At 36.5% G+C, this 15,999-nt stretch overlaps 1 protein-coding gene across 1 annotated transcript in view; it reads right to left on the reverse strand.

The window, feature by feature from the left end:
- Positions 1-324: 324 nt before the first annotated feature.
- The window catches only part of PRKACB (protein kinase cAMP-activated catalytic subunit beta), a 34,955-nt gene continuing 19,280 nt past the window's right edge, over positions 325-15,999 (reverse strand). Inside the window, exons 5-10 of the mRNA XM_009274358.1 lie at positions 15,388-15,470; positions 14,723-14,849; positions 12,346-12,441; positions 10,703-10,825; positions 7,985-8,149; positions 325-3,389 (exon numbers count right to left, since the gene is read on the reverse strand). Of these exons, the coding sequence (XP_009272633.1) occupies positions 3,264-3,389; positions 7,985-8,149; positions 10,703-10,825; positions 12,346-12,441; positions 14,723-14,849; positions 15,388-15,470 (720 nt within the window). The 3' untranslated portion in view covers positions 325-3,263. The remainder of the gene's footprint in view (positions 3,390-7,984; positions 8,150-10,702; positions 10,826-12,345; positions 12,442-14,722; positions 14,850-15,387; positions 15,471-15,999) is intronic.

Consider the following 15,999-nt stretch of genomic DNA (forward strand, 5'->3'; position numbering starts at 1 on the left):
CTTAAAAACAGGCAATTATCTTTAATAAAAAGCATCGAGTCTGAACGTGAAAATACGAAGACAAACAATATTGCAGCTAATGATCACCTTGCTTGCCTTTGATTGTCTAAGAAGTCAACTCACTGACTTCTCATAGTGCCTTCAATGTTCTCCACACCACCTTCTCCAAACACCCTAGGTAGTGTAGAGCTTAATGGGTCCCAACTAACGTGTGCAGTATGTTTCATAACCTTTTCCTCTTGCTTTCAAGCCCTGTTTGCAGCGTGTGGGGAGATGCAACGACTCTCATCATACAACATTCTGATTCACAAAGAAGCAGCGCAAGTGTTGTACATAATTTAATTTGCACTTCTGTATATAAATGTTTACTATATTGCACACTATTGCAGCACTTAAAAACATCTAATTATTTGCAAAAATTAGTAAAATACTTTAAAGGATTTAAAAATAAGGGTTTTAATGCAACTGACAAGATAATAAAAAAGCAATTTACTTAATGAGATACAATCCTTTATGTTGGAAATGAAAGTTACATACAACTAGAGTACAATTAAAATATACCATATAGTTCAACACTTAATTCCTCAAATGTGTAAAATTAACAAGCTTCTACTGTCATAGATATACAATTTTTCCATATTGTGAAAAGGATTTTTCAAATTAAATACAGGTAACATAATATTCTGTAGTTATATTTTATGACTGTGTTTAAATGAGAGGGTTGTATAATACTCACATTGTCAAATGTACTCACTAATGCCTTGGAAATTGCACACTTCCCCTCCTTTTCCAAAATAGAATCTCATTTCCATACTGAAGTCTATTATGCCATATTGGAAAAGTATTTTACTTTCTAACAGGATTTTCATAAAATTAAAAAATAGCATAGTATCATGGCATTAAGATGACTTTTCCACTTATGCCCACGTAGAATTTAATCTGGATATCAGACAGACACGTCAGAACCAATTTCCTAGACTTTTGTCTTATTGTACACGCAAGATGAATGATTACAGTATTTTACAAAACAGAAAAATCTCCGAACCTTACTAGAATTATAAATGTAATGATTAAAAATTAAAATCATAACAGAATCAAATTGTGATCTCCAACATTTATTAAAATCTTTTAAAGTTCATAAACGACAACAAAGTTACTGTAGAATTTATCGCATACAGCTAGCATACAGCAGCATGTCCTTGGTCTAAATGAAATACAAAAGATTTTAACATTTTCATACAAAGGATTTCTTTAAATTTATTAATGTGACGATATATCTTTGTTACATAAAATTTCCTACAGCAAAGTATCTTATACTTTTCTTGCACATATGTAAATATGGGTGGACAAAGACTGCATTCAGTGTCAGCCTCCTAACGACGTTGTGCAAAAATGCTCAACAACCTAAACACACAGAATGTTGAATGGTACCTTTCATACTCTTTTGTAAAACGTCTACAAAGGCTTTTCTTAAAGGAGTGTCATACAGATTAAAAGGAAGGAATGCCAGCGGTTTATTTGCACCGACATTCAAACAAATACAATGGCTATGTATCAATATAGCTCTTCTTTTTTTTAAAAACAATTCATCCTTGTATGCATGTAAATTTACCATAAAATATGAGTCTGGTTTAAACTGTTTAGATGTGCCGTTTTAAGACAGGTCACTGAGACAGCCAGAATCAAGTGTACAAATAAAAACTACTACGAATAAGTTTAAAAGCAACCCCCCAAAAAGTGCTGAGCCACTGATTATTAACATTGAAATAAATGTGTAAAAGTGCCCAAAGCTAGCACATGGTAGCAATACCTTTTAAGTCAGTTGGTGAGAGTATACAAAACATAATTAAGCCCAAATACTTATATCTGTGTGACCATACATTCTGTTTGATTGGAAGGAAGTAGGTTAGAAATGAAGACACAACGCAACTAAAATAAACCCAGCTGTTGCAGTTTTTAAACTTTGTCTCTTTTCTTCGTGAATGAAGTGCTGTAATTAAAAAGAAAATGATTGTAGCAGTACTCCATCCGCAGTTTACTAATATAGTATACCAGAATAAAAACTTGGCAATAACCTCTTATTCTTAACAGCTAACAAAAAATAACCGTGTTCATCCAGCGATGCATCTAAAACATTATTTTGCATTTGCTAAACCATTTGTTTTTCATAGCTAATGGCAGAGCGCATTTTGCTTTTTGTGGTGCGGTGGTTTTTATTTTAATGGATGCCTTTTTTAATCAAAAAAGGCTCAAAACAAGGAATACTTTGGGAGCCCAAACATCGGCTTTAAAAAAAAAAAAAAAAAAAGAGAGAAAATGTGAATCAAAATGAATCATATTCTCTACAATACTGACCAAAACTTCCTTTAAGAGTTTAGGGTTCATGTTCTTAAAAAAGCCATTTCATACCTGCCAACTGAAATGCTGGTAAGTTGACTTGGTTAAATATGGTCCAAAATCCAGACCAGGTGGAATTACTCCCTCTCACGAGACTGTAAGCTTCCCATGGTACAGTCTGGTTATGGCAATTTACCTACTGCCTAGGTGGGAAATACAAAGGAAGGAGGCAGTGACGAAAACTGCAGGGATGTAGAAAACCAAGGCACGGGGTCTAGCTACTGTCCCCTACTTAAGCCATCCAATTGATTCTACTGAATTTTGGTCAGTCTCCAAGAAGAAATGTTTTTAAGTTAATTTAGCAGACATTTATATGGCGATAAATACTACCTTCAAAAATGCTAGAAATGTTGGCTAGGTTTAGTCTGAGCTACTAAAAAATTATTATAAATTGTAGCATCAGACACAAGACAGACAAGAATTATTGGCTGGCACAGACTAGAAGCAACATTTATCTTTCACTTCAGTCTAAATCACACTAGCCGCAACACCTTCCATTTCACTCACACAAATAATACATTATTCAAAATAAAATGGAGCATTCTTGGGTAAAAAACTACTTCATTTTAAAGGGGGAAAATGAACAATACACAGAAACAAAGAACGACAGAAACCAAAGTTAAGTAGGAAAGTGGTCTATTATTCTGTGTTACTGCACAAACAGTGCTTGCTTAATTGTGCCTAGTTAGAAGGGTTGGTGCAAACTGCACACATGGAAGATGGCAATAAAGACCTCAGTCAGCTTTGTGGAATGAAGTAACTAGGTAACTGTTTTGACATATGATGGTCTCAGCTCCACCTCATCTGTTAACAGAGTGCAAAGATCCCAATGTGAGCCCTGATGTCATCTTGTCCTCTTACTCCTACTAAAAATCAGCAAATTCTTTTGCACATTTTTCTGTTAGAGACGCACGAATATCTTCTTCTTCATAGTCATCAAAGTTGCTGGTATCTCCAGGGCCTCTGCACTTTGGTATGAACGGAGCTTCTACCTGTATTTGGGGGGGGGGGGGGGGGGGGGAGGAAGCACATGAAATGTTATCAGCCTAATACCTTTAGATTTAACACTGTGATAACAAGCACAACAATATTCCCATTACTCCTCAAATCCTGCCAAGAAACCAGATACTACAGTGAACCAGCTTAAAGTCGTGGCACAGAAATAAAACCAGCCTAAGAAGGTGCAGGCCTAGAGGTATGAATGTAAGTTGAAAAAGACTAACATCTCACAGACTAACATCAATACAAAATTACTTCCACTTCAAAACAAAGTTTAGCCTCTTCTTGCAGAACAGACCCTGCTCTCAGCTCATCAGCTGCGTGGTGCGGCTCCCAGCGCAGCGAGGGCCGCATGTGATAGTCGCACGGTCACGGCGGAAGCGGAAAAGTAGTTGGATTGCCATCAACGGTACTCAAAAATCTCAGGGCTGTTTGGAACCCCTCTCCTCCTACTTACCCACAATCCTCTATTTCCAAATAAAAACTAACCTAATACAAGTTTAGAACAATTTGTTCTGCATCTCCTACAAAGTTCCTCCTAGGACCTAACTGTAAGTGAGAAGCAAAAGCCTTCTCAAAACTAGGCCACAACTGAGAGACAAGCGAGGACTTGAAGGGGTCACTAAAAGGTTGTACAGAAAAGCCAGTGCAGCCCTAATTAACGATGGAAAACCCCTTCTGGTAAAGACTGCCTGCATATCCTCTCCAATCCACATATATACTCGATTAGCCTTGAGATTCAGTGCATCTCATGTCAACTGTACGGTAGTAAGCCATTCACACTCAGGTACTGGAACCAGTCATGGAATAGTTTGGGTTGGAAGGGACCTCTAAAGGTCATCTAGTTGTTTTCCAGGACCCTCTTAACTGCTGCTTCTTAAAGTTGAGGGAGCCTGCAGCTTTTTGAGGTTGGCCTTAAAAAATAAAATCCTTGGGTCTGGCTACAACTTAACAGTCTCAATCTTTCTGTCCCAATTAGTGCACTTCAGCCTCTACTCATCTTGGAAGTTAAACTAATGATGACCTTAAATGAAAATACGGGTCTGCACAGGGACATACCTGCATTTTTACTGGCTAACAGCTCATGCTGTCCCTACACAGTCAGGGAAAAAAAAAAAAAGAAAAAAGAAAAAAAGAAAAAAATAAAGAAGGAGTTGCTCCCAACTTGCCGACACTGAAATGCTATTTTAGGGAACAGACTACCAAATTCCACCTTCACTTAGCTAATATTAATTCAAATCTTAATCCTTCTAGTCTGTCACACCTCATAAAGTTCAAAATTAAGCTTAATAACTTTTAAAAATAACCTAAATTTTAGAATCAACTGCATGCTGAAAGAAGGAATAAGCAGGGTTTGGAGTTGATGGGAGGCAATGATGAAGGATGGATGGTAAGGAAGGGACCAGAGAGAATGGAAGACCAGGGAGAAGGAGAGATACTCTACTGAAACACGTCTAGGACAAACTGGAGTTGGAGGCATGATTATCAGCACCGCATTCCTCTTTTTCATTTGACAGGTGCCTGATTTATCCACCTTTATGGTAAGCAAAATTATAGCAAAATTATTGAGGTGATGCAAATTTAAACCTGGAAACACAAAGTAATCAGAGAAGTATCTCTCTCTGGGACGTCCCAAGGAGTATGTGTGCCAGAGGCAGCACGGTGGGGAGACAGATAAGCAGGGCAGGCATGGCTCCAGCTGAGGCAGGCGATCAGATCACACTGCAACCACAGAACTGCTCAGTGCCCCGGGTAGATTACTGATGGCGGGGGGGCGTGTGGTGTGTGGAAGTCAGTAAATTAAAGAGGTACAGCACAGACTAATACAAATTAAACTCTGCTGACTTTGAGTGATAACACTATACACCCCCAAGAAATAACACTAACTTTCTGCATTTATAGCCTGTGCTACAACTGTCACACATGTATCCTTTTGTTCCTAAAACAATATACGTGTTTAGGTGATTTATCCTGAGAGAATACACAGTCTGGGCACACACCTAGCCTACAAAGCCACACATTTGCCAGTATCTGAATTCTGTCTCTGTGTCTTCTCAAATGGATTTTCAATTACTTCCTTACAACAAAGCTCAGAGCACAAGAAATATCTTATTTACTGCTGGAATTTTAGAACATGTTCAAATGAGATGCCTCAGACTTTTTCCTATTATCTTTGCTAAGGAAATCGCTAAAAAGAGATTGCAGGAGGTAACACTGGTTTATAGTAGAAATACCTGTTTGGCCCTAAGTACGACCATATTATCAGGCAGCATTTTAATAAACAGCTACACAAACACACAAAGAAAACAAGATTTGATCTTATCTGAAATAGTAAGTAGTTGGCTGGTTCACTTATGACTATAGCATAACAAATTATTCACATTACATTAGCTGCCAAGGAACATTACGTTTATTCAGGAAAATACATGCTGAGGTAACAGCCACTGTGAAAAGCTGGTATAAACCCAAAGTTTGTTGCTGTATTTCTATGACTGCTTAAATGATATTACAATCCATACTGTTGTTTCAGACCCTTAGTGTTACAGTATTTATTCCTTGTACTTAGAAGCTTCAAACTTATTCAGCATCAGTTTTCGCAATCCTTTAAAACTAGTAATAGCTATTCTGTCTGTACTAGTAGTTCATGTTTTAAAGTATTTCACTTATGACTATAGCATAACAAATTATTCACATTACATTAGCTGCCAAGGAACATTACGTTTATTCAGGAAAATACATGCTGAGGTAACAGCCACTGTGAAAAGCTGGTATAAACCCAAAGTTTGTTGCTGTATTTCTATGACTGCTTAAATGATATTACAATCCATACTGTTGTTTCAGACCCTTAGTGTTACAGTATTTATTCCTTGTACTTAGAAGCTTCAAACTTATTCAGCATCAGTTTTCGCAATCCTTTAAAACTAGTAATAGCTATTCTGTCTGTACTAGTAGTTCACGTTTTAAAGTATTTTTCTTGTTTGTGAAAGTAATACTCTACAGCAGTGCACTAGCAATGCTAAGAATATTTAGCACACTATTAAAACATCTGATTTAATATTATGGGGCCTGGGTGTCCCCAAACAGCATACTGGGGAATGAAACTCAGGGCATATAAAACTGCCTTGTAAACAGGCATTAAGAAAGCAAAGAACAGATAATTACAATTCTCCAATGGGGAACCTTCTCTTAAAACATCTATACTTCACAGAAAGAATACAAGACATGTTAATTGTACCCTGTCTTCTAGTAATTAATACATCAGTGAATACTACAACAACTGTACTGTCAGTTTGTGTAGCCAAACCACCAGTTTCTTTTTAGGAACTATTGTTACTATTTACGTTTGGCCTTCAAAATACTGCTGTTACAGCAGCAAGTTCATGCCTCTATAACCAACACTGTTAGCATTCCAACAATGCAAACCAATTCCTTGAAATGTTATCGCTTGACTCCAACCTTTTTACCAATATCTAGACACAAAATTATTTCCCCACCTGAGTCTTCTGGGACAACACCGATGAAGTTATTTTAGTCTTTTATTGTTGGCTATTGAAAAACCAAGAATTCAGAGGTTGTACTTAAGAGAACAAATAATTTCTTAGGAATCTGTTTTTCGTAACTCACTGATCCACAGATATTTAACTTTGACTCTACTTTGAAGGGGAAAGGGAGCTTTGGAGCTACTGGAAGACAAACCTAGACTGAATTGTCATCATCCTCATCCCTTTCCCCAGTTTCCTGTCCCAGCTCTGCTTCATTCATCCTGGCAGCCACTAATGTGCTCCTCTCAAACCGATAGGTTAATGGCTGCTTGTGCTCCGAACATATTCTCAATTCTCTCTGTTGCTTTCATTCTTATGCAAGTCTGAAGTTCATAGTGCAAGCTGGGCATGGACTTTCTAAAAACCACATTGCAAGTCATGTTGGTCCAGCAGGGCTAGAAAACCATTCTAAAAAATCCCGGAAAACAGCATTCAGCAGGGCTGTCTTCATTACCGCAGCTTCTGGAACTGCAGTCAATTAAAGTGTAGTGTCAAAAGGCAAAAACTCCTCCGTAGACACTGAAGACCGAATAGACACTCTCTGCACCTGACCCTGTCCCAGTCACAGATAAAGCAAGAGCAAGAAGGAGGGAGCATACTTCTTTAGCAGAAAAAGAAAAGCTCTAGCTTTGGCTAGAGCTCCTCCACACTGAAGCACAGTCTGACTGCTAAGAACTAGCTGGAAAGGAAAACAGATTCCTCTCTGCTGTGGAGGAGTATTTATAGATGCCACTATAGCAGGGGTTAAATAAAAAGCGAGAGAGGCAGGAGATGGCTCATTCTGAGATATTCCAGAAATAGACTAAAGCACAACACGTGTTAAGAGAACATGAATGTACATAGAGGTCCAGGATAAAATACCAACAAAACCAAACATAATTCAATCAATATAAACTCTTCAGAGTGTTAAAGATTAAGCTACTTTCACCTTTTCTTAGTTTAACTAAAAGTGACAGATTTAGGAAGGCAAAAATAAGCAAAATAATTAGAAATTTTACTTCAACCTCTTAAAGACCCGTAATAGTTTTGATCGGGAAGCGTCTTACCTTTCTCTGATAAATGGCAATCCAATCTGTAGTTGCAAACCACTTGTGATTCTTTATGTCATTTACACCATTCTTGAGATTTCCATATCGTTTGGTCAAATCTACCTGGAGTAAATTTCTTAGAAGATCCTTTAGGTCTGAACTGAAGTGTGATGGGAACCTTACCTAAAAATATACATCCACAACATTAAAAACAATACACAAATTTGATTCTTCCCCCTGTGACGTAAAACAACGTTCACACAAAAGGAAACATTGGGGCCATTTTCTATTCTTCCTCTAAAAACAGATCAAGTAGGAATGCATGAAAAGAGATGATTATTGTTGCACATGCATTTGTTTCTCAGAGCCTTTATCAATAGTACTACCTTGTGCATCTACCATTTTTTGAACTGAAGGTTTCTAGATCTGACTTAGTTGAGGAAAAACATTAATTTAATGTAATAATGATAAAAAAAGCTACACATTTAACTGTGTCTCACTAACACATCATCATCTCAAGGCATTCTCAACTATTTTCTAGGAACAAATTTTTATATTATATATTATATTCTATATTATATATTCATACATGCACACAGGAGATACAGTATAGTATAGCATATATACAGCATATAAATATATAGATATGCTCTGAAATAACTGAACATTCAGCAATCATATATGAAAATTCAATCTGGAACTTTATGCTGTACTGTAATCTGTTTCTGATAACTAAATACACCAACATCAAAAGTCTTACATAAATAACGCAGCACTATTTGAAGATAGCACACGAGTGACTTGTCAATACAATTAATTCAAACCTGGCTAAGAAATGTATTTGAAGATGATTTATGGGATGTAATTACACAGGGTTTTACTAGCAAAGAATCTGCTGGCACCATCTGAGATGGAAGAGAATAGAAAGGGGAAGACAACAGGCAGAAAGTTGTATTTGTCATGCCCATAGTCTCAGCGTTTGACACGCCCTACATTCAGCTGATCAGTTATGATGTAAATGCAGAACATGGAATTACTTAGCATAAAAATGTTGTGAAATCAAGAGGTCTGATAATCAAGGATACTGCTTCAGTTTACCTGTCAATATGGCTCTATTGTAGTACATGAGAAATTCACAGGTTTTAATGAATGTAATACCTAGACAGCTAAGAAGTAAGGAAATATTAACGCCATTTTTTAAGTAGAGAACTAAGTGCATGAGGCAGATTAAATGAAAGACTTAAGGTTATAAAGGAAACGTACTGCTAGCTGAGAACTGAATGTTAAAGAGTTTGCAGAGTTCAAGTCCAGTGCTGTTTCTGCAACCATCCATCCATGGACTCAGTAAAAAAAGGTGGATGATCAACAGTACAAACGTCAAGCAAATGAGATACAACTGCAAAAAATGCCCCAGTTTTTTTAGTTTAGAAGATAAATATTTCTTCAAAAACATATCTTCGTAAATGAATTCCCACATATTCATGGAGATAGCTGAAGGGTCACAGTATTATAGCCTTTCAAAGAGCAACCACCTTCTTGATTTAAGTAAGGTGCTAGACAGGAATCAATCTCACCGCAGTGTAGCACAGGGCCCACTGAGGCACTTCCCTTGATTAGAATTACAGAAGTACATGAGGTGCAGCACAGCATGTGTTTATGTAGGGACAAGGAAGAGAAGAACCATAACAAATCAAGTGAGCACAAAGAAACATGAAGAGACAACACTGGCTGGCAGGAGAAACAACAGAACGATCACATTTTCGTGCTATCTGGCACACTAAGAGATATTCATGGCAAATAAAAGGGAAAAGTCAGAAACACTTTATAAAAATTGCATATAACAATGGAAGCTGAACAGAACATTAGACATGTCTTGAACTACAGGACTGCAGGACGGACAAGGAAGAGAAGAACCATAACAAATCAAGTGAGCACAAAGAAACATGAAGAGACAACACTGGCTGGCAGGAGAAACAACAGAACGATCACATTTTCGTGCTATCTGGCACACTAAGAGATATTCATGGCAAATAAAAGGGAAAAGTCAGAAACACTTTATAAAAATAAAATTGCATAATGGAAGCTGAACAGAACATTAGACATGTCTTGAACTACAGGACTGCAGGACTAAAGAAACCTACTATGAAATACAGAAACTCTTTAGAGCTTCTCAAAAGCTGCAAAAATATTTCTAGAAAAGAAAATAGCTAGGCAAATTAAGCATACAGCTAAACAGTTGTTAATAGTTGTTGGATCATTTTTATCCAAGCAGAAAAATGGAAGCTGAACAGAACATTAGACATGTCTTGAACTACAGGACTGCAGGACTAAAGAAACCTACTATGAAATACAGAAACTCTTTAGAGCTTCTCAAAAGCTGCAAAAATATTTCTAGAAAAGAAAATAGCTAGGCAAATTAAGCATACAGCTAAACAGTTGTTAATAGTTGTTGGATCATTTTTATCCAAGCAGAAAAGGACATAATACCACAATGTCTGTAAATTTAGTAACTTGCATTTTAAATCTGAAGGCAGGGAACAGATTTTTAGAACTTTGATTTTTAATATTACTGAAACAACGTCTGTACTTAAGAAGTATATATTACAAACTTTTCCCATATTCTTTCCAAATTGCTCACTGTCTAGTAGCCAGTAAATCCTGCATCTACTCCAGACAAAAACCAGGTTCTGCAAAGAAACTACTGCATTTGCGAAAATACACAGAGCCTTCACTCACCTTGCCAGACACAATCTTCTCATAAATTTGAATGGGCTGATCTGCAAAGAACGGGGGATACCCAGCTGCCATTTCATAGATTAACACTCCTAATGCCCACCAATCCACTGCCTTGTTGTAACCCTGGATAAAATGAGAAATACCACTGTTAGTACATTTCTAACATAGTTTAAGATTTTCAATATATATCTATGGAATACAAAGAAAGCCAATGCATTATTGCTTGTTTAATACGGAACTTACAACCTAGTTCAAACCAAACTGAAGCTCACAGATTCCAACAGCAATATCCTTAAAACCTATTAGAATGATGACAGTGAAACATTTTGCACACATTCCTGTGCTGAGTTTCAGTGATGTCTTTACACTGATGTGACAAGACTCTCTAAGTGACAGAAACGGGCACAATTTAGTTAGTTATTTAAAATCAAAATACTCTTGTTACAGAATGATTGAAACTTCTTTCAAAGCTTAGGGAAAGTTCATTAAGTATAACAACACTTCCTATATTGTATACCATCACCTTTTTGCTTGATTATCCGCATTTCAGAACATTCATTTTCATATTTACTAAACTAGCTACAAGAGCTTAAACCTTTAGTTAATTAGCTGTTAGAGAGTCATTTATGATCTGGTCTTTAAAGCCTGAACATAAAATCATTAGTAAATCCTATTTAATATTTAAAAAGACAGAAAACCCCACCAACCCCATCCATTTTATATGCGTTCTCTGAGATCTTTTACAAAGCTCAGGGCTAAGACTCAGTCCTTCCTGAAAAATCTACTATGGAGAATTTGTAGCCAACACATTGCAATTTCTTCTGCTGCTTTAGCTGCATAGGGGCACAAAGCTGCAAATAATGAACATTTTCTCCCCAAATAAAAGTATTTTCGGTTTACTTTTAAAGACCTGCAAAGGGTATTTAATTAAACCACCTACTAAGTGCATAACTTAACGTTATGCATTATGATTGTTTATATCATAAGCAGTTTCATAAACTATAAAGATATTTTTCCTTTGCAAAACATGAAGGGCTACAGTTGAACAGCTATATGATAAATAATATTTCTTCTATGTTCAAACAGTTAGTGCAAGTACTAGACACAAACTGATCAAAGGTAAGCTTAGACTGCAGGTACTTTATGTGTAAAGCCAGTAGTTTGTCATGTTTGATTTCACGTAAAGTGCCTTAAACCTGAAACACTCTGCAACTAGTTATTTAATGACTACTGATTCATCCAATATGCAGTTCTTGTTACCTCTGGAGCTCCTGTTCTAGTCTGTTAACACTTCAGAACGTAATCACTCAGATCTACTGTTCTGATAAGGATGCTAGTTAAATAACCCGATTACAGATTCTTTAAATCCATTTTTCCCCCTTCACAAGTTACATGGCAAGCATATGTAGAAAGTTCTGTACGGTTATGAGAAAATCTGAGTAAGTAAGTAGCTTTGGAGTAAGTTTTAGCATACTAAAAAATACTTACAATGCAACGACTGCATTTTGTGTAATTCTTAAAGAGTTGACTAGTCAAGATTTGATTTTTGGAAGTATCAGCAATTGTTTATCCCTCAGAGTTTAGTAATTGGGTGATAAGTTCTAACTGCATCAAATGCATGGCTGAATAACAAGACAAAGTACCTTGCTGAGAATTATTTCAGGTGCCAGGTATTCTGGAGTCCCACATAACGTCCAAGTTCTTCCTTTTACTCTTTTTGCAAAGCCAAAGTCCGTGACCTGTCATCAGAAGAAATAAACTGATTGTAAGTGCATTTCTACAACAAAATTTAAAATTAAGTAATTTTGAAATATTTTGGAAAGCTATTTTACACAGAGGAAAAATTTGTCTCAAATCACATAGTATCATATAGTCATATGTACCTTTAGTAGCCAGTCCTTCTGATAGTTCTAATTCAGACAGATAGAAGGTTTCTTGTGATAAAATCAATAAATAACACAAAATACCTATTTTCCCCCTGACGCAAACTTCTATTTATAATTTAAAAAATCAGCGGGAACTATGGCTTACTAATCTTCCACATGTACTGCAATTATATTAATCATTTTTCTTATACTTTTCACATCAGACTGTTTATACTGCTGAAAGTTTTAAGAACATGAATATGAACAAGATATTTATCTTTTCCTTTAGTTAACAAATGAATCACAAAAAGGGTCAAGAGATCCGCCAGTCTTGTAAATTTAGAATTTTATTGCAGAAGTGTATAAAGGTTATATGTAAAATTAGTGTGGGAATAAGACAACATAAAAGAGGTCTTCCAGTAACTTCGGATTCTGAATGTCTTTGAAAGCATCACCAGAGTCAAGCTTGTTTATTTGAGGACTAGGGGGGAAACGTAGCAGTAACTGTATTCACAAATGGCAAATTCTTGGCCGTTACAAATTCTTCATTCCACTTGTCATGTTTTCTGCAGTAAGTTTTCAGAACTCTGTATGCGATATCATCCTCTCTGATTTCTCCTGGACCGTATTGTGGAATACATACGGAAGCCAGGGAGTTACATATGAAATTCTGGGATCAGTTTCAAGCTATCAAGCCTATGCTTGTTTGGAGATCCGCTTCTTTTGTTTCCTCCTTCTTGGTATCATTTTCAACCCATTCCCTCAGAAAACATACTGTACAACAATGATAATCATTGCTAATTATACAATAACCTGTGCTGTTGTTTCTGATACACTAGTGTCACAATTAAACAAGCCAAACTCTAAAGCATAAAGGCAGCTTTTGCTTCATTTTTGGTAGAAACAACAGCAATCACAGCTGCAACTGAACAGAGAGGGTGATGTGCTGACTAGGCAGACCTGCTTCAGTCAGCAAAGAATCATTTCTGTGTTTGTGAATGCCCATCAGTCTACGTACAAAGAATACACTGCAGACGGGGGACAAACGGTAATGGCTTTAAAATTCAAAAAGAAAAGGAATGTAGTTTCTAAACAAAATTTAGTTGGAGCTGCAGTACCAACATATAAACACAACCCCCCCTCTCTGTTCAGAAGCAGAAATGAACCAAGCTCACATGGGAAGAGTGACTGCTGGACTCATTATCATTTGCAGTTTGCCCACCATCACAAAAACATACTGTTCCATATAGAGAGTCGCCAATTCTGGAGTAAGCCATTCATAGCTTTACATTAATGGTGCTCCCCAACCACATTAATAGAGCTTGTATTTCTCTTCTCCCTACAGTGTTACTTTATTCTCCATGCCAAATTATTTTACAGTTATAAACAACATAAGATACAAATCCTTTCCACTTCTCTTGAACATTTTTATTATGTATTTTTCTGTTAGATTCTGCTATGGCAAAAGGTGACACAATGAGGAAAGAAGAGCTTCTATAGTTTAAGGACTGCAAAGCATTGCAGAGTGCTTGTTGCTGTCCACCACCTTCCCATTTGCCATTTAGATCAAAAACATAAGAGCTAAAAGGAAGATGAGGAGGTGCCGTGAGAGGCTGTTGTAAAACCAAAGTCGTTATTTGCAGCACTGCAATTCTGATCTGATCTCAACTCAGTTCTTACTCCAGATGTGCTGAGAAGGTTAGGACTCTCCAAGGGTGGGATTCATCTGACTGAAATTAAGTACTGTAGTGTTGGTGTTGACACCTAAGCTGGTTATCCTGAACTACTTATATAGACAATGCAGAGAACCAGACATTTTAGGGCACTTTTCGTCTTGTTCTAGGGCAGACGTATAAAATAGGTCAGATGAGCAGAGCCATGTAATCACCTGCTTCTCACCACAGACCCCAAGGGAAATCTTGACAACTCGCTCAGCTGCAGACAGCTCCATTGTGCATACTTAATTTCAGTCAGAGGAAGTACAATCCAATGGTTTTAACCATCACTAAGCAGCGGGGCATTTTAATGCTCCCTGAATACATGCTAACATGACAACCAGCTTCAGACCGTTTATTCTGAACACATTTGCTAGAATTACTTAACCCTACACTGTAAGACAAGACTCCACTCCCTAAATATATGAAGAATATCATACCTGGATGTATCCTTGCTGATCAATTAAAAGATTTTCAGGCTTTAGATCTCTGTAGATGAGGTCTAACGAATGGAGGTACTCAAATGTTAGCACTATCTGAGCTGCATAAAACCGTGCATGTGGTTCACTGTGAAGAATTAAAAGAATATTAAGTACCCCAATACTATGCTAAGATACTGAAACAACCATGTAACTGCCAGGCATAGACAATTCATTATCTTTTAACTGGTTCTTTTACTGTGTAACAAGGAAAAAAAAAAGCAAACAGCAAACATTTTAGAACTGATACACTCATTCCCTAAAGTTAATTTAAGTTTTGCAGCTAAAATACACATGCAAATCAAGATGAATGCATCCCACAATACAGAGCTTAGACTTTAAATTTTACTTTTAGAAAGTATCATCAATTTCAGTGACAATATGCATAGGAATTCCAAGATTCTATCATGCATAGATCATGAATGCCTACATTAACTAACTGAAAAATAAGAAGTAATTACAAGTTTTTCATTGTCTGACTAGTTTAAGTCCACTGAAAGAGGGGTAAATTAAACGCACTTACCCCTTCAGAATGTTTTCTTCAATGCTAATGAATTTTATAAAACCTTCTTCCCAAATTAGCAACATAAGCCTTTTTAAAGGAATAATGTCATTAATACTCTTACCTGAACCTTCCGATTCTTCTTAGATGTGAAAACATTTCACCACCAGGAACATACTCCATTACCATGTATAAATTAGAATTGTCCTACAGAAGCAAGTAAACACATGCAAATACATATTAGACATGCTATAGTCTCTATAATTCCTACCTACAGTGCATTTTATTAAAGAATGAAAGTGAGAAATTGTAGCCATCCGATGACATTAACAAATACGAATTATCACAGCTAGAAATTCTCAAAAAAGCGCAGACACGTGATAAAAGGAACATCATATATCTCAAGGAATCTATTTTAAAGTAAATTTGAATAAAGATAATTAGTGAGTTCCTGACACAGAATGGTGTGTAAGTGACCTGAAGGAAGAGAGGGTAAGATGCCTACTGCAAGACAAGACCTTGCACTCTTAAAAGTTCAGAATTGACACCCTGAGGTATTCTCGTCTCCCCTAGCCCCAGCCCCAAACCTCAAAACTAAAGATTAAGGTAGAACATGTTTGTTCATTTTAAATGGTATTAAAAAAGAAAAAAAAAAAAGAAATATATAAAGGACATATATCACTCTATAAATTAGGAAAATACTCAACTTCTTTACAGACTGACTAGCACATACAGT

The sequence above is a fragment of the Aptenodytes forsteri genome, unplaced genomic scaffold (assembly GCF_000699145.1).
Source record: "Aptenodytes forsteri isolate BGI_AS27 unplaced genomic scaffold, ASM69914v1 Scaffold59, whole genome shotgun sequence".
In the NCBI taxonomy this organism is placed as follows: Eukaryota; Metazoa; Chordata; class Aves; order Sphenisciformes; family Spheniscidae; genus Aptenodytes; species Aptenodytes forsteri.